At 40.2% G+C, this 19,833-nt stretch overlaps 1 protein-coding gene across 1 annotated transcript; it reads right to left on the bottom strand.

The window, feature by feature from the left end:
• Positions 1–5,861: 5,861 nt before the first annotated feature.
• On the bottom strand, positions 5,862–16,278 carry LOC131443319 (protein NLRC3-like). The gene is made up of 4 exons (XM_058612842.1): positions 14,902–16,278; positions 14,297–14,463; positions 14,034–14,199; positions 5,862–6,485 (listed from the first exon to the last, which is right to left on the bottom strand). Exons 1-4 carry the CDS (start codon positions 16,084–16,086, stop codon positions 5,925–5,927), a joined length of 2,079 nt encoding a protein of 692 aa, XP_058468825.1. The 5' UTR covers positions 16,087–16,278; the 3' UTR covers positions 5,862–5,924.
• Positions 16,279–19,833: the final 3,555 nt, after the last annotated feature.

A 19,833-nucleotide genomic window follows, 5' to 3' on the forward strand; every position in this document is an offset into this window, starting at 1 on the left:
TTAAACATTTCATAACCCGGCAGTTGGGTTGTTAAAATAAGGGGCGTATGTTCTAATGCCGATTACTAGTGAACGGAAACTTTTTTTTCCAGATGAAAGAAGAGAGCCTACTCTTTCATAGAAGTCAACTGGAAATCCATCCAGCCCTGGAGCTTTATTATTTTGTATTAATTTAAGACAAGAAGTTAATTCTTCCAACTGTATAGGTTTTTCCAACTCCTCTTTAATACGAGGATCTATGGTAGGTATATCAATGTTATCCAGGAAATGATCCATTGTAGTCGTATTTGCAGGAGGTTCGGACTGATACAGGTTAAAATAATAGGAAGCGAAGGTGGAGTTTATTTCAGCTGGGCTGTGAGTTAGGGAATGAGAGGAGTCATATATTTTTGATATGAAATTCATTCCAACTGCAGTACGACAACAATACAGTGTATAGCAATACACTTCTCCTGTCTCACCGTTTGTGTTTGCTCAAGCCCCACTTCTTCACTCTCATTATGCTCATCACTGTCCCTTCTTAATCTCTTCTTCCCTTTTGCTTGGCTGCGTTGGTTCATACCCTTATATCCTCTCCACTCTCCCTCATTGTCCCCCTCTCTCCCTTCACGAGTCGTACACAGATATCGTATACCGGAGCTTACAGGTCATTGGCCGATATCCATCCTACCACTCAATCCAACTCCTCCTCCTCCCACACTCCTTCAAACTACTTTGATATGTTGTTAAATCACTCGTTATTCCAAAAAACTTGCTTTCTCCCTCCAACCGACCGCCAAACACCCTGCCGACCCACTGTGACGTCCCGCGTGTCAACACACCCCAAACATTGTTTACGTCAGCGGCGCACTTAAATGACGACGATGGCGGGACGCTTAGTGTGTCGTCACTTTTGTTTGTAGTTTTTTTTATCTATCTATTCTATTCTATTCTATCTATTATCTATTCATTTGGTTTATTAAAGGTGGGGACAATAATTATTGTGGCACCGTTAATTTGGGACATATTTTGGCTTTATTTTCATCTGGGTTGTTTGTTATAGTAATCATGCTTGTGTTCATTTATTGTGATTTTTGGATAATTGATGTTTGGATGGGAGGGGCAGAGGACCTATATAAAGAGCGCTCTACCTCCCCCTCGAGCAGTGTATATTGGGTTACAGAGGAGGTAACACACCTATTTTTGCTCACAACTGAATTCAATTATTTTGATTGAGACTTGTACAGGTTTTTTCTTGGAAATATCATTTTGGGACAATTTTCATATTTTTTTAGATTTTCACCTGTAAATATTTTTCACAGTATGCATCTTGGGTTGGACAAATAAAAAGGGAAACATAACATCAGTCAAAGCCATTATCTTTGGGTCTATTGAGGAGTTGCAGCAGAACCCCGTGACACATGTGAGAAATCCATTCATTTGACTGAAGATGGCAGCATTGTTGTTCTGTGTTAACGTCTGTTCTGTTAATGTTTGACTCCAGTTGATGCAGAGATAAGAGCTGACACTTGGTTTCCTGTTCAAAGCAGCAGCCATTTTGTGCTCAAATCAAATGTAGCAAAATAAACAAACACAAAACAACCATGTGGATATTAACGCTCTCTCACTTGCACATGAACAAGAAGTCGGTGCCATTTCAGCATTGTGACTTTCTTTAAAAAAAATTTAACCATGCAAGAATTTATTATTTCATCTGAACGAGGAATTATTAAACTGCAAGAAAATGCTATTGGTCCAGCTCAGGATATTGAATTATTATACTTTTGACCAAATTCTTGACATACAACATGGGCCAAATGTCCACCCTGTTATGGGACATTCTCATCTTTATTAATAAGTGTCTTGAATGCACAGTCATGTGATATTTACATTTTCTAAGAACAAAAATGTCCCTCATTTGCTCAGTGAAAGTATTTAAAAAAATATCCATGTATAAGCATTATCTTGAAAAAAACATGTTCTAATTTAAGGCAAAATTTGGTTTCAACATATTTCTTTTGCAATAAAAAAAGAAATGAATTGAATTCTGTGCCATTTTTAGACAATTTGAGTTTTTCAATTCATTCACCACATTAGTAACCACAAAAACAAGCACAAATATTATTCCATTTTAATTTATTATCATAAAAATACAGGGGTAACAGGGTGGACACAGCAGTAACAGGATGGACAACATGTAACAGGGTGGACATTACATTACTTTTCTCTTTTCTTGTTCTTTTCTCTCTTTGGTTGTTCGATTTCATTCTGTAGCCTCCTTCTGCCCTGTCTGGCATTCCTCTGCCCAACAACATATTGCCTAAAACACAAGAATGTTGTTACAATTTACAATGACTAGTGGATACATGTTCTGTATACAACAATACAAGGATAGACGGTCATATAGTCACATTAAAATAAATTGTATGGCCACACACATAGTCAGGGCAAAACCATCAGATAAGACAACTTTAGATTTTACTTCTCTTATCATTAAACTATCAACTTTCGTCTAACCTTGAGGGCCCTGGTTTGGGGGTATTTTCGTTATGTGGGGGACTTTCAGGTGTTGAAGGAGGCGTTGTGGATTTCTTTCTCTGTGCTCTCTTCTCTCTTTCACTGAGGTCTGACACTTTCCTTTTTCTTCCTTCCTCTCTGTCACTTCTCCACCTCTCTTTCTCTTTATTTAGGTATTGAGCCCGTTTTTCAGGGTCTGCATCACGCCGTGCCCTGTAGCGCCGTTGCTTTTCTGCAGCAGACAGCGGTGCCATTCACTGACAAAAAGATGCATGTTGTTTAATCAGACATTTTGGTAAAAAACAACAACAACAACAAATGTATAAAAAAATGATATAAAAAAGAAAAAATACAAACAAATGCTGGAAATAATTATTCATTAGCCTTCTTAGGTCCACCCTGTTATTATGAGTCCACCCTGTTACTGTGCAAAATGGTAACGGGGTGGACAGTAACAGGGGGGACATTTTTGGCTAAAGTTAGCCATAGCTGCTAATGGGATGAACAACATGCTAGCACGAGGTGTCCACAGAGGAGGATTTATAACATATTTATTAACCATAGTTTAATATTTGCAAAAAAATATAAATTACAACAATAAAATGGAGTAACAGAATGGACGTGTTAAGCTTTGCCGAGTCAGTGAGCCATTCTAAAAGGCTAAAAAACAGTAGATTGAAGAATGATACTTACTCTGCTTCTTGTTGAAAAGTTCCCTCCAAATATCTCTGCTACTTCCTGAGGATCATGTGACTTGAGGAATAGTCAGTGGGTGTATTTAAAGGGTTATCCATCAGAGTAACGGGGGGGACGTCAAAACCGGGACATAAATCATTTTGAAATGTTAAAGCATTAAAAATGAATTCATATAAAAAAATAACATTTATTCAGAAAATTGACAAATAAGATCATACAACAATAATGAAAAAAATATATATATTTTTATTTTTATTACTTATAATTGTAAGTGTAGTTGAGCAAACATGAATGGGGACACATCACTTTGGCCTGTTTGCAATAAAATCTGATAAATTATTTTTAATTAATTCATCCTTTTTATATATTGCTATGTTTTATGGTAGAAATGATCTTACTATTTAAAATGTGATTTTCTAAATGAATATTAGCATAATTTTAAACAAAATATACCATATAATGTCATGGGGACTGAAATGGCACCAATTGTAGGAATGACCCTGTTGCTCATAGCCCATTCTGGGCCTTGTTTGCCTTTTCATTAAAAGCAAGAAAGGCAGAAAGTGTTCCCATGATTTCTTTTTCACTTGAACATTTACTGCTTCATAAATCCAACACAATGATAAGTAGACTGACCACATTTGCTCACTTTTGTTGTATGAACATGTGATATTTCTTACCAGGTTACCTGATTAGTGAGCATATACATGTATGATTATTATGTAGATATTTCAGACGTATATAACAGAAGCAAAGTTGCAAATTCTGACTCTATCCCTACTTGGTCTTTATAAGTCACAAAAACCTGAACATTGTGTATATCTAAGGGTTTCACAATTCACCTTTTTTCCATAGTTAACTCGCGATTAATCTCTATATAAAAAATATAGTTAGAATCAAATAAACACAAAGAAAAAATGTCTTTTATCTTTGATTTCTTCTTTCAAATAAAAAAGTGCATTGTAGACCCACTTGATATTTCTTTTTCAAAAACACAGCACATAAAATGCCACAACAATGTGGTCTTAAAACTGAAGAGGGAGTAGACAACAAACGACAAACAGAACAGGGCCTAATGACAGTTAAATGAATGAAAAACTGCAGTCATTAGACACATCAGATTCAGAACTCTGAACTCTTAGTGCTAACTTTTCTCCTATTTATTAAGCCAATTGCTAAGGTAACATTTTCAGTGGACCGTTATCAAAAAAAATTAACGCGTTAATTTTTTTAATTAATCGCATTGCGATTAATTAAAATCGCAATGCGATTTGTGAGTGTGTGTGGGAGAGTGTGTGGTTTACAAACTTCAGTTTCCTGTGTGAAAACCTGATAAAAACTACGTCAGTTTTAGTCTACGATATCTCCAGAACATTTTCACGTCTTTATCTCACTGTCGGACAAACTTGGAGCTGGTAATTTTGGTACTGTTGCTAATGGAAACACAAACAAATACATCATGTATTATACCGACCTAAACGGTTAATAACAACATACAGAAACTTACTCAAGTAACTTTTTTTGAGTTATTTCATGCAAAAAAAAAACATTCTTGTCTTGGATGCTGCGCTTTTTGTTTTTTAAAATACTTTCTTCCACCACACGCACACACGCACACACACACACACACACACACACACTGCTGCCTCCATCACTACGTTCAAATGTCTTATTTTGTCACTTCAGTGTTTGAAATCCTTTGTTCAGATTGACGTCAGTGACACAAAGTGACCACACGAGGCAGCAGAGGACCAGCAGCTCCTGTGTCCCCGCAGCTAAAATCACTGGTTTTCTCTATGGGCTTTGGTGTGGGAGAGTGAGTGGATGGAGCTGTTAATCTATGACCTAAAAGAGCGTAGACTTAATCTGACATAGATTGTATTAGGTGTCAGTACCTCGTCATCAACACAACAAAGTAGATTAAAGTGATATGATGTGGTTTTTATTGATGTTGAAAATGTCATTCTTCATTAAGCCACAGAAACAGAAACCACAGACACTGATGATGTTTGGAAAGTGCAAAAACCCTCTGAGTGTCATGAGTTTCCTGTCACTGTGGACACGTTCTTCGCTGTCGTTCACAGAGCAGCAGGAGGACAGAGGTCATCCTGAGGTCACGCACACTCAGTTTCACCTGCATCACAGCAGAAACCACACTTCCTCATTCATGGCATAATCTGCTCATGTGTGTTTCATTTTCCATGTGTGTGTGTTTGTGTGCGTAACTCTGAGTGTTGTTCTGCTCACACGCAGCAGGGGGCGCTGTTGTCAGGCAGCATGAAGAGGAGGAGGAGGAGAAGCAGTGCATGCTGGGACAGAAAGGCTTGTCAGTGAGAAGATGATGTTCTTCAGACAAAGAGTCAAACTCTTAACATCTTTATTTACTTTGTTTTCTATTGGATTGAAAACCTTGAATTTTATTTTATATTATTTTGACTTCTTTCTTTTTATTTTATATAAAGCATTTATTCATTTGTAATTGATTTTACTTTCTGTATCTTTTAATTTCACTTTCAAACATTCACTTTTTGTTATTTTTATCTCAGTGTGTGTGAACCTGTGTGTTTCAGGCTGGTTCTCAGCAGCAGGGGGCGCTCACAGCGCAGGACGGCGGCTCAGTTAATGACAGACATGTTGATTTTTTAAGTCTTTTTTTATTGATGGTTTCAACAAAGAATGACTGAGACGAGCTTTGACCTCGTCCACCACTGAAGCTGCTGTCTCTTCATGTCCTACAGAGGACACAGAGACACTGAGGAACCAGGACAGACCCAGAACCCAGGATAAACCGGTTCAGTGAATGTGGTCCTGAAGGTGTGGAGGTGGATCAGTGAGTCAGAGGAGACGCTGTAGAAGGACAGAGTCCCAGCAGGACAGTCCACATACACTGATACTCTGTGAGAGACAGAGGACATGATGGGTGTTTGTTTCCTACAGTGAAGGACAGAGTAACCATGAGCATCAGAGCAGATCAGACTCCAGGACTGATCATTACGTCCAAACACACAGTCAAAACTGTGGCCTTTCCTCTTGATTCCTCTGTAACTCAGTGATATATAAACTCTTCCTCTCCACTCGACCTCCCAGTAACAGCGACCAGTCAGACCAGGTCTACACAGCAGCTGAGGCCAGAACTCAAATCTGTCTGGATGATCAGGATACGACTGATCTTCTCTCACACCGGTCACTTTCCTGTTGTCGTCAGACAGTTTGAGTTTTCTGTTCATTGTGTTTGTGTCCAGTTCCAGTTCACATGAATCTGATGAAGACAACGAGACACAGCTGCAGTTTATTGATGATCAGCTGATATGTTGTTATTTCCTGTAAATCCATACTTACACTTCCTGAGACCAGGTTTTAACCACTGCTCTCCAGCATGGTCCATCCTGGAGGAAGAAACAGTCTGAATGAGTTTCTGTCCAACATGAGTCCAAACTGTTGTCTTAATGACGCACTCTGGTGGACACAATGATGAACTACAAGGACAGGTGTGTTTCAAAGAGAAGACGGTGGCTGTTTCTCAATACTCAAGTAAGCAAGTATGTACTTGCTTACTTGGGAAGTATATACTTGAGAAGTACGCTGGGAGTATATACTTGCCAAGTACGGGAGTACACAAGTATGTGGTTGTTTCTCAATACTCAACTATGCAAGTATGTATGTATTGTTCTGCTGTAGTTCTGCTGTAGTGCTGCAGTGCTGCAGCCTCATTAGCGCCACCTACGGTGTTGATAAATGAACATATGAAATACTTTTAATAAATGCATATATATGTTGTTATTATTTTTACATTTTAAATATTTAACTTCATTTATTAATTTATTTCTATTAAAATATACAATACAAATAATACAATGTGGAAAATAGATATATTACAGCATTGTAGAGTAGTATATATATATATATATATATATATATATATATATATACATATATGACTTGTACAAATATATACTACTCTACATATCTAATATTTACATATTATATTTAAATACAGATACAATGACCGTGCGACTTTAATATAAATCTAACATTCAAAGTTAAAATAAAAAAAAACATTAACAATATACAAACTTTTAAACTGTCAGGTCAAAACGTTTCCATTAAAAACAAAATAACACGTCAACAACAAATCTATGGATCACACCGAGCATCTAATGACAGCGACGTCTGAGCCAGCGGATCATTTCATCAGGACAGGCCGAGGTCACGCTGCTCTGTGCCGGGCACAGTGAGCGCCGAGCGTCCGCAGAGGCGGAGCTTATCACCTCCGACAAACGTCGCTGCCAAACTATAAATACGTCATATCTTCATACACAAACCACATGTTTGATTTCTAAATGACTCATTTCTCGCCTCAAATGATGTTAAAACTTTGTTCCGGGACAAAGAAAAATATTTATTTCAGATTTATATTTCTATTATCTGCTGCTATGCTCCGCCCAAATGTAATGTCGTTTTTGTCAGGCTTCCTTCTTCTTATGAACGATAGGTGATGAGTTGATGATGCAGGAAAAGACCCCACTGACACAGGACTTGTACCGAACAAAGGGATTTTATTAGTCACAAGTCAGGCGTCAGAACCAAGCTCTGCAGCAGCTCGGGAGAATGTGTTCTTGCCGAATCTCCGAACAATTCTGCCTCAGAAAAGCAAAACTAACCTTATATAGATTTTCTAGCATTCTTATTTGCAGGCATCACATGTTTGGACCCCCGCCTTTCTCCTGTTTCCATAATGCAACAACTTGAAAAACAAGTTGGGTCCGGATATATCATACTGTCCCATGATCTTTAAATTGGACAATATCACCATTTAGTCAAACAAGAGACATCTATATTTCCTAACTAACCATATTCAAAACAGACCCTCAAGTTTCCTGTCCTATACAGGATGCCTATTGTAAAACGTATGGTCTGACTTGTCATGTGTCCCAGAGACCCTCGTGTTAATGTGTTCTTCTTAGTTCATATACTTCAGTATTCTGGGATACATGGCCATCCCAAGTACGCTCAAGTCACCTCCGATGCATACCTGGTAAAAATGGGCGGAGCGAGAATACTTCCGGGTCCTCGCTGTTCGCTTACTTGAGAATTGGAACAGCACTTGAACAGTACCGGAGTACGCAAGTACGCACAAGTACGCACAAGTATGGATATTGAGAAACGGCCGGTGTCTGCCGAACCAGAGACCACAGTTTCAGGAGGCTATGCATTTACTCAACAGCGCCACCACGTGGACAACACAGAAGACAACTTCTGTTTATACATTTGAAACCCACCACGAGTAAACCAGCAACAAGTTGGCCCAGCACAAACCAAGTAAACAAAGAAAATAGATGAAATAGAGGGATTTCATTTGTATTTTTTACAGTGTATCAAATCGCAGTATTGTGGGTCTAAAAACCATAAACTTTGTATTTGAATTACGGTTGTTTGATCGCTTGCTTGAATCGAGACCTAGTTTCCAGTGCTTTCGTGTTTTTTTTCAGCTGCGCGTCACAGAGGAAACACATGGCTACTTATGCAGCTGCTGCTGCGGAGGCTCGTCGCTGTTACTGCTGCTTCCAGAACTTGTGTGTTTTCACCGTTGAATGAAGAATGAAGAACAACTTGATTGTAGCTGTTAGATGACGAACATCTCGTACACAACTCACTACAAACACCACAGAATAAAGACATCTTTACTTTAGTTTGACCGTAGACTGTTTGAAGTGGACCAGGACTGTTCTGTACCCAGTACCAGGACTTCTCACATGATGCTGCTACTCTGTGCAGATGATCTGTCCAGTTCATGGTTCTGGTCGTTTCTCAGGCTGAACTACGTGACATTCACTCGTTCTCACGAGGTGTTTAAAAAGTGTCACTAATGTTTGGTTATACTCACTGACAGAGGAAAACATAATAACAGGACATCTTCAACCTCAACCTGCTGACAAGTTTGAATACTGCTGATGAACATGAAGAGGAAGGAGGAGGAGGAAGAGGAGAATACCTGAGAGTGTCCAGTCTCCAGTGAGGACTCTTCAGTCCAGCAGACAGCAGCTTCTCTCCTGAGTCTCCTGGATGATTGTAGCTCAGGTCCAGTTCTCTCAGATGGGAGGGGTTGGAGTTCAGAGCTGAGGTCAGAGAAGAACATCCTTCCTCTAAGACCAGACAACCTGACAGCCTGGAGTTAAGAAGATATGATGAACTCAGTGATTCAGAAAAAACATCTTCATCAACAAGAACCTAAAGAAGCAAAGAGTCTGAGTCAGAGTTCTGACCTGAGAGTCTCCAGAGAACAGTGAGGACTCTTCAGTCCATCACACAGCAGCTTCACTCCTGGATCCTGCAGGTCGTTGTTACTCAGGTCCAGTTCTCTCAGACGGGAGGGGTTTGAGTTCAGAGCTGAGGTCAGAGAAGAACATCCTTCCTCTGAGACCAGACAACCTGACAGACTGGAGTTAAGAAGATATGATGAACTCAGTGATTCAGAAAAAACATCTTCATCAACAAGAACCTAAAGAAGCAAAGAGTCTGAGTCAGAGTTCTGACCTGAGAGTCTCCAGAGAACAGTGAGGACTCTTCAGTCCATCACACAGCAGCTTCACTCCTGGATCCTGCAGGTCGTTGTTACTCAGGTCCACGTGTCTCAGACGAGAGGACACAGAGCTGAGGACTGAGGACAGAGCTTCACAGCTTCTCTCTGAGAGGTTACAGCCACTCATTCTGAGGAGGAGTTCAAGAAAATCTATTCACATATGTAATTAAAAAAACTAATCAGGGACAGGTGAGGAGCGAGAGAAGGGTATCAAGGAGAAACTGCGAGCTTTCAGAAGGCAGTCCCCATCCTCTCCAGAAGAAGTATAAGCTTTGACTGATTTTTGAAGAGTTGGAAAGCTAAACAGAACGTGCTATATTCACCACATGATGAGAATATATACAGGCGAGGGTTGCTGTATAAGGACACATTTTCTGTGGAATGAACAGAGACCTTTTCTTTTCTTTTTTAGAGCGCCATGGTGGGGGCCCTCAGCCCACAGGTGGGAGAGGCTTTCCCTCACAGCTAGATATTTTATCTAGCTCAGGCCAGGGTTTTTTCTTAGAGACCCCAGCCTTGGGATCACTCTTTTTGTTTATCCTTTTTTCTATTTCTTGCTTATCTTTGATGTTGTTATTTGTTCAGGGAGCAGATCTTTCAGTTTTCATCTTGTTAAGTTTGTTGGTACACTTACAAGTAAATAAGTATGGCTAGTGACTAATGAAAATTCATTTCGTTTAATGTCAATGGGCTGTTGAATCCAGTTAAACGTAGTAAAATCCTATCTAAAGTGAGAACAGAACAAGCCCATGTGGTTTATTTACAAGAGACCCATTTGACAGACAAGGAGCATATAAAGCTAAAGAAAAGGGGCTTTATAAATCTGTTTTTTTCTTCATACAAATCAGGGCAGAGAAGAGGAGTTGCTATTCTCATTTCAAACAAGCTACATTTTGAAAAAGTATTCGAAATGGGTGATAAAGAGGGCACGTTTATTTTAAGTAAGGGGTAAGATAGATGGGAATCCAATTACCTTAGTGAATGTCTATGCACCCCCAGGGAGTGACATTAGTTTCTTCCAAAAAATAACCAATATCATGGTAACTGAAACAGAAGGCCTCTTGATCTGTGGAGGGGATCTAAATATACATCTGCAGCCAAAGTTGGACTCATCTTGTGGAAAAACCCAGGATAGGAAGTCCTTCTATAAGAAAGTAAACACACTATTTGAGGAGGTGGGCTTGATTGATATATGGTGAGATTTTTTCCCTAACAGAAGGGATTAAACTTACTACTCTGCTCCTCACTCTCTCTATACAAGAATAGATTATTTCATAACATTTGGGAAGGATAAAGATAAAATACATACTTGTGGAATCGGGACAATAGATCTAAGTGACCATGCACCAGTATACTTATCCGCTGATTTTGGCCTGCGATCAAAAAATAATACATGGAAATTGAATTCCAGTCTGTTGAATGATCTGTCTTTTAAGGCACAAATTAAATCAGAAATTTGTCTCTTCTTAGAATTCAATGATACTGGAGAGGTTTCCCCTCCCATGTTATGGGATACTCTGAAGGCTGTTCTGAGAGGGAAAATTATAGCAATATCGTCATTTAAGAAAAAAAATAGGTATAAAAAGTTAGAGGATTTCAAAAACAAGCTAAAGGTACTAGAAGGAAAACAGAAATTAGATTTGGCACAGAATACATTGAGAGAAATTAGACACACCAGGAATGAAATTAATAATTTGGCCACACAAGAAATCGAGAAAGATTTAATGTTTCTGAAACAGAAACACTACGAAAGTGGCTCCAAATCTATGAAAGTATTGGCATGGAAATTGAAAAAAAGGATCGCCGAAAATACAATTCATAAAATTAGGGATCCAAGGACAAAAGCGATAAAAAATAAACCAAATGAAATTCAGGAAGCTTTTGAAGTGTTTTACAAAACCTTATATTCTGAAGTCCCAGGTGGGAGTGTGGCCCAAATTGACAGCTTCCTGAATTCCCTAGATTTACCCACTCTCGATGAAAATCAAAATAAAATGATGACTGCGAATATAACTGAAGAAGAATTAAAAGTTGCAATTGGTAGACTTAAATTAAGCAAATCACCAGGATCTGATGGCTACACGGCAGAGTGGTACAAGGAATTTTAAAAAGAACTAATACCTGTTTTACGTCCTACTCTGAATTGGGCTTTAAAAAATGCGCAAACGCCACCCAGCTGGAAGGAGGCAATCATTTCAGCCATACCAAAAGAAGGCAAGGATAAAGTGGAGTGTGGCTCTTTTAGGCCAATCTCTGTTCTTAATGTGGACTATAAATGATTTACTTCTGTTATGGCCAAACGATTAGAAGAATTCCTGCCGACACTGATACATAATGATCAGACAGGTTTCATACACCAACGCCAAACACAAGACAATATACCAAAGACACTACATATTATGGATCATATACAAAGAAATCAAACTGAAGCAATTGTGATGAGCGTAGATGCTGAAAAGGCCTTTGATTCGGTTAACTGGATTTTTCTCTACAGAGTGTTGCATAGAATTGGCTTCCACGATACAATTATTAAAACCATACAGGCACTATATGACAAACCTACCGCCAGGGTCAAGGTCAATGGATATTTGTCAAATAGTTTTACCCTAGAAAGGGGCACCAGACAGGGCTGTGCATGGTCACCACTACTCTTCGCATTATATTTGGAACCACTAGCTCAGTACATCAGACAAACAGAAGATATTAAGGGTATCATTATTAAATATAAATATTTAAATATAATATAAATTGGCCTGTTATGCAGACGACATTTTGATATACCTTGCACAACCAACTTACTCTCTGCCTAAATTGATGCAAGCATTTGAACAATATGGCCAATTATCTGGGTACAAAATCAACATGAGTAAAACCCAAATACTCTCATATAACTACTGCCCACCAAGAGAAATCAAAAGTAGCTACCCCTTGACATGGCAAACAGAGTCCTTTAAATATTTAGGCATCAACCTACCAAAATATCTTACAAAATTATCGGAATATAACTATTCACCCATACATAAAAAAATAAAGGATGATATAGCAAGATGGAACTTAATTCCCTTCTTTAGCCTTAGTTCAAGAATTGACTCTATTAAAATGATTATATTGCCAAGACTTTTATATTTATTTCAAACATTGCCAATAGAGATTAACCAAAACCAATTTAACGAGTGGGACAAACTGCTATCCAGGTATATAGCAGTTCGCCTCAAAACCTTACAGCTGGTTAAACAAAAGGGAGGATGGGGCTTGCCTTATTTTAGATATTATTATTTTGCAGCACAGATGAGAGCAGTGGTATGCTGGTGCAACCCGTCATATACAGCTCAATGGAAAAGCATTGAGGAAAAAATGCCCTCCATCCCCATACAGGCAATTTTAGCTGATAATAACTTGCAAACCCACATAAATAACATTGATAATCCATGGGTGGCGTGGACCCTTAAAGTATGGAAAATTATTATAAAAGAACATAAACTTGAAAATGATATTTTGGCTCTTAAATGGTGTGCTTATGATTCGAATTTTAGACCTAATAAATTGGATTCTAGATTTAAGGACTGGATAGCTAACGGTATAACAGTCTTATGTAGAGTAATGAAAGATGGAAAGTTCCTCAGTTTTGAAACGCTTAAAAGGACACATGTTTTAGAAAAACAAGACTTTTATAGATACCTGCAGTTACGGCATTACGTCAATACAAAGATGAAAAATCTAACAAAGATACACATGTCTAATTCAATTATTTACAAAAGCTATTAATAAAACTGTGTCATGCTTATATAAGGGTCTGTCTAATTTGAAATCTCACTCTACTTCATATATTCAAATAAAATGGGAGAAGGAAGGAGGGATAAATATATCTGAGGAAGAATGGACAACAATTTGGAGGTATCAATGGAGATGTACCAGCTCACAGAAGTGGAGGGAATTTGGATGGAAAAGCTTGATTAGGTACTTTATTACACCTTCTCAGAAGTCTCACTATGATGATAATTCCCCTGTCTGCTGGAGGAACTGTGGAAATCTAACTTGTACATAGTTGCTAATGTGTGTTTTTCCTTTTTTCATTGTTTGTTTTTTTTGTCTAGGCATTTAGAGCAGACAACAGATGTGAGATGTATGCATGTATGTTTTGCCGGATGTGAATGTCTGTTTCTGAATGTCAATAAAAAATTAATTATAAAAAATAAAATAATAATAATAATAATCAGAGTAGAATTGTCCATATAAATCATCTGAGCACCAACCTGAGAGTCTCCAGAGAACAGTGAGGACTCTTCAGTCCATCACACAGCAGCTTCACTCCTGGATCCTGCAGGTCATTGTTACTCAGGTCCAGTTCTCTCAGATGGGAGGGGTTGGAGTTCAGAGCTGAGGTCAGAGAAGAACATCCTTCCTCTGAGACCAGACAACCGGACAGACTGGAGTTAAGAAGATATGATGAACTCAGTGATTCAGAAAAAACATCTTCATCAACAAGAACCTAAAGAAGCAAAGAGTGTGAGTCAGAGTCCTGACCTGAGAGTCTCCAGAGAACAGTGAGGACTCTTCAGTCCATCACACAGCAGCTTCACTCCTGGATCCTGCAGGTCATTGTTACTCAGGTCCACGTGTCTCAGACTAGAGGACACAGAGCTGAGGACTGAGGACAGAGCTTCACAGCTTCTCTCTGAGAGTTTACAGCCACTCAGTCTGAGGTAGAAAACAGTGATGAACAAAAGGTTAAACATGTTTGTCTTGTGCTCTTTAGAATATGTCTTATTAATATTTATATACTGATCCACGTACAGAGCTTTGTTGGAGGCTTTGACCACCAGCAGCAGCTTCAGAAGAGCCTCCTCTGAAGCAGAGTATTTCTTCAGGTCAAACTCTTCCAGATCTTTTCCTGGTGACAGTAAGATGAAGACCAGAGCTGACCACTGAGCTGGAGACAGTGTCTTTGTGGACAGGCGTCCTGATGTGAGGGACTCTTGGATCTCCTCCACAAGAGAATGATGGTTCAGTTCATTCAGACAGTGGAACAGGTTGATGCTTCTCTCTGCTGACAGATTCTCACTGAGCTTCTTCTTGATGTACTCAACTGTTTCCTGATTGGTCTGTGAACCACTTCCTGTTTGTGTCAGTAGACCTCTCAAGAGCTTCTGATTGGTCTCCAGTGAAAGACCCAGGAGGAAGCGGAGGGACAAGTCCAGGTGTCCATTTGGACTCAGTAAGGCCTCGTCCACAGCACTCTGGTGCAGATGATTCAGTTTAGGTTTTTTTCTAAACGGTCTGGTCAACTGGCTCGTTGTTGGTTCTGACAACAGATTTGTTCCAGAGGTGATGAAGGTCAGATGAACATGAAGAGCAGCCAGAAACTCCTGAACACTCAGATGGACAAAGCAGAAGACCTTGTCCTGGTACAGGCCTCTCTCCTCTTTAAAGATCTGAGTGAAGACTCCTGAGTAAACTGAAGCTGCTGTGATATCGATGCCACACTCTGTCAGGTCTGATTCATAGAAGATCAGGTTTCCTTTCTGCAGCTGCTCAAAAGCCAGTTTCCCCAGAGACTCAATCATCTTCCTGTTCTCTGGACTCCAGTGTGGATCTGTCTCAGCTCCTCCATCATATTTGACCTTCTTCACTTTGGACTGAACCACCAGAAAGTGGATGTACATCTCAGTCAGGGTCTTGGGCAGTTCTCCTCCATCTCTGGTTTTCAACATGTTCTCCAGAACTGTTGCAGTGATCCAGCAGAAGACTGGGATGTGGCACATGATGTGGAGGCTTTGTGATGTCTGGATATGGGAGATGATCCTCCTGGCCTTCTCCTCATCTCTGAACCTCTTCCTGAAGTAGTCCTCCTTCTGTGGGTCTGTGAACCCTCTGACCTCTGTCACCATGTCCACACAGTCAGGAGGGATCTGATTGGCTGCTGCAGGTCGTGTGGTTATCCAGAGGCGAGCAGAGGGAAGCAGTTTCCCCCTGAGGAGGTTTGTCAGCAGCACGTCCACTGAGGTGGACGCTGTGACGTCAGTCAGGATCTCAGTGTTGTGGAAGTCCAGAGGAAGTCGACACTCGTCCAGACCATCAAAGATGAAGACCACCTTAAAGTCTTCAAACCTGCAGATTCCTGCTTCTTTGGTTTCAGTGAAGAAGTGATGGATGAGTTCCACCAAACTGAACTTCTTCTCTTTCAGCACATTCAGCTCTCTGAAGGTGAAGGGAAACATGAACTGTACGTCCTGGTTGCTTTTGTCTTCAGCCCAGTCCAGAGTGAACTTCTGTGTTAACACTGTTTTCCCAATGCCAGCCACGCCCTTTGTCATCACTCTTCTGATTGGTCCGTCTCTTCCAGCTGAGGCTTTAAAGATGTCTTCTTGTCTGATGGATGTTTCTGGTCTGTCTGGTTTCCAGGAAGCTCTTTCAATCTGTCTGACCTCATGTTCTTCATTGACCTCTCCAGTCCCTCCCTCTGTGATGTAGAGCTCTGTGAAGATCTCATTCAGAAGGGTGGAGTTTCCTGCTTTAGCCACGCCCTCAAACAAACACTGGAACTTCTTCTTCAGGTTTGATTTGAGTTCACGTCGACAAGCTGGAGCTCTGATTTCTGACAGAACACAAGAAAATAAATCAGTGAGTGGATCATTGAGAAAATAAGATGTTCTTCCTTTCACATTAAAAGTCCTCTTACTGTCAGCTAGCTTCTCCTGCTTCATCCTCCTTAAGAAGTCCACTGTGATCTTCAGAAAGGCCTCTCTGCTGCTCCTCTGCTCCTCATCCTCCCTCTGACTCTCTGAGACTTCTGTGTGATCTGTATCCAGAACCTTGTGGATCTTCTTCAGCTCGTTCTTCACAAAGCAGATGATGTTCTCCTCCAGCAACTGGAACAGAACATGTGAAGTTTAACCTCAGATGATCAGTGACAGAGTGAAGTCCTGCAGGTCCACAGAGCAGCATCCAGACTGTCAGGACCAGGAGCCTCATGTATACAAGGATACTTTCATACTAAAAGACGGCGTACGCACAAAATTTATAAAGTACGTACGCAAAGAAAATCTCAGATTTATAAAACTGTGCGTACGCCAAGTCCTGCGCACCTTTTCTTTATACATCCCATCAAAGGTGAAACTGAGCAGAGATGAATGAGGAACACACCACGCCCACCCACCAATGAATATACAAATGACTCTAAACGCCTTCGTCCTGAAGAAAAAGGACAACTGTGGCAGCAAAGAAAGAGGGAAATAAAAGAAAAAGAAGGAAAGTGCACGATCAACTCGTCAATTTATGATGTATAAATCTGTAAAAATAGATTATTTTGGTCGTTGTTTTTTGGAATTAGTGATAAACACAAAGGAACTAAATGTCAGGGTCACAGCGACTGCTCTCATATTAATATTGATGCTTAAAAAACTGGCTGTGCATTGATAGTTGATCCTGTGCATGTTTTTTTCTGGTGTACCATGTATGTTTAGACATGACTGATCCATGTGAGCTGAATTTACAGATTATTTAAACAATCTATAAGTGTCACACGTTATCATCTACACACATTACGCACAAAATAAGCAGACAGAGTTCACGGAGTTACTCCATGTAACCATTCATTACTGCCACTGATTGTGTTGTGGATGCTGCGCCTTTCTCTTCCGATGAAAGGCGCAGCGGTTATTTCGTTATCGTGTGGATTAAAATGGGATAAAGAAAATGTTCTACTCAACGTTCAAGTCCCGTTTTCTTACAACAAATGAGTCTGTAACTTTATTTTGAGTTTAAAACATTATAGACTGACGTGTGTTCATGTGTTCATGTCAGCAGCTGTGTTTACATCACTGTGTTACATAAAGAAAATATTCATCTGTGGAAAATTAATTTCCGTAATTTGCTCAAAGTAAATAAGTGAGTCTCTCTCTCTCACACACACACACACACACACACGCACACAGGTTTGTAGTGTGTGTGTTCGCTCACAGGATCAGTTTCGTCTTCAGTGTCCTCTCTGATGTTATCCACATATGTTCAAACGTACGTGGTGTATCAGTATTGTTTGTCACAGAAAATTCATGTTTGTCACTGTAGACACATTAATAATAAAATAACTAGTACCGCGCGCGGTTCTGAACGGGTTCGAGCCGACCCACGCGGGTCGCCGTGTGCCACGGCTCCCCGCGTGCCTCGCGCTCTCACCCGTTCATTCACCGCGCGCGGTACTAGTTATTTTCAGTACTAGTTATTTTCAGTACTAGTTATTTTCAGCGGCGTCCCCGCGCATGTCGATCCAAATTTCGGGGGGATCGGGCAACGTATGGCAAAGTTATAGGGCACTTCCTGTTTAAAATGGCTGACTTCCTGTTCGGTCAAATGCGCGTCCGTTAACGAGTTCAGGGAAGTTCCCTTGTCTTACATATCAAGTTTTGTTCAGATCGGACAATCTTAGAGTTTACTTCCTGTTTCAGGCATTCCACTTCCTGTTGGGAGGTCATCTTTTGCAGACATGCTCAGGACAGGTCCCTGGTGTCAAATATAAGCTTTCGTGCAAATCGGACAACGTACGGCAAAGTTAGAGGGCACTTCCTGTTTAAAGTGGCCAACTTCCTGTTTGTCTCTGGAAACATGTTCAGGGACGGTCCCGTAACTCACATATCTAGTTTCGTGTCAATCGGACAATGTAAGACTTTACTTCCTGTTTCGGGTGTTCCACTTCCTGTAGGGAGGTGACCTTTTATGGACATGCTCAGGACAGGTCCCTGGTGTCACATATAAGGTTTTGTGCAGATCGGACAACGTACGGCAAAGTTAGAGGGCACTTCCTGTTTAAAATCGCCAACTTCCTGTTCGTCTCCGTAAACATGTTCAGGGAAGGTCCCGTAACTCACATATCTAGTTTTGTGTCAATCGGACAATGTAAGACTTTACTTCCTGTTTCGGGTGTTCCACTTCCTGTAGAGAGGTGACCTTTTAAGGACATGCTCAGGACAGGTCCCTGGTGTCACATATAAAGTTTTGTGCAGATCAGACAACGTACGGCAAAGTTAGAGGGCACTTCCTGTTTAAAATGGCCGACTTCCTGTTCGGTCAACGGCGTCTCCGTAAACATGTTCAGGGAAGGTCCGGTAACTCACATATCTAGTTTCGTGTCAATCGGACAATGTAAGACTTTACTTCCTGTTTCGGGCGTTCCACTTCCTGTAGGGAGGTGACCTTTTACGGACATGTTGAGGAAGGGTCTGGGGTCCCACATACTAAGTTTCAAGTGGATACAACAATCCCTGTTGGAGCAGCATCAAAAACTATAAATGTAATTCTGTCTGCTGTCACCAGGGGGCGCTGTATTTGAAAATGAATATTTTCATATAGACGTGTCCAGGGCCGGACTGTCATCAATCCTTCCAAGTTTGGTTCAGATCGGACCAGGATTGGCAAAGTTGTAACAGTTTCTTTTTTTAGAATTTTCTAGCACCACCAGGAGGCGCTGTTTTCAAAATGTACCGTTTCAGCAACATAGTCGTCTTCAGCAACTAACCATCATCAACTATAGCAAGTTTGGTTGGGATCAGACCTTCCATCGCGAAGTTATAAGAGTTTCATTGTCTGTTGTGAAAAATTATTATTATCTCCAACTTTGGCGCCCCCTATCTCGTACGCCATACAATATTTTAAAAAGCTTTTGATAACTTTTGATGCTCAACTCGTCCACATTGATCTCACCAAGTTTGAAGGTGATCGCACAAAAGCTCTAGGAGGAGATAATTGAAATACAAGCTGTCATATTGTCTACTGTCACCAGGGGGCGCTGTTTTCGAAATTTAATATTTTCATATAGACGTCTTTAGGGCCGGACTATCATCAATCCTAGCAAGTTTGGTTCAGATCGGACCAGGATTCACGAAGTTGTAGCAGTTAGATTTTTTGTCCCAAAAATCCGACTTTGCGTCGTTGCCATGGCAACACCGTTAAACGATTTGCCGTCATATTGATCACGCATCATCTACCATGTGTTTTGACTGTTGTCAGCAATTTTGAGTGCGGTACGATTATCTGTGTAAAAGTTATTCCCGAAATCGTAAAAAAAC

The sequence above is a fragment of the Solea solea genome, chromosome 17 (genome assembly GCF_958295425.1).
Source record: "Solea solea chromosome 17, fSolSol10.1, whole genome shotgun sequence".
Taxonomy (NCBI): Eukaryota; Metazoa; Chordata; class Actinopteri; order Pleuronectiformes; family Soleidae; genus Solea; species Solea solea.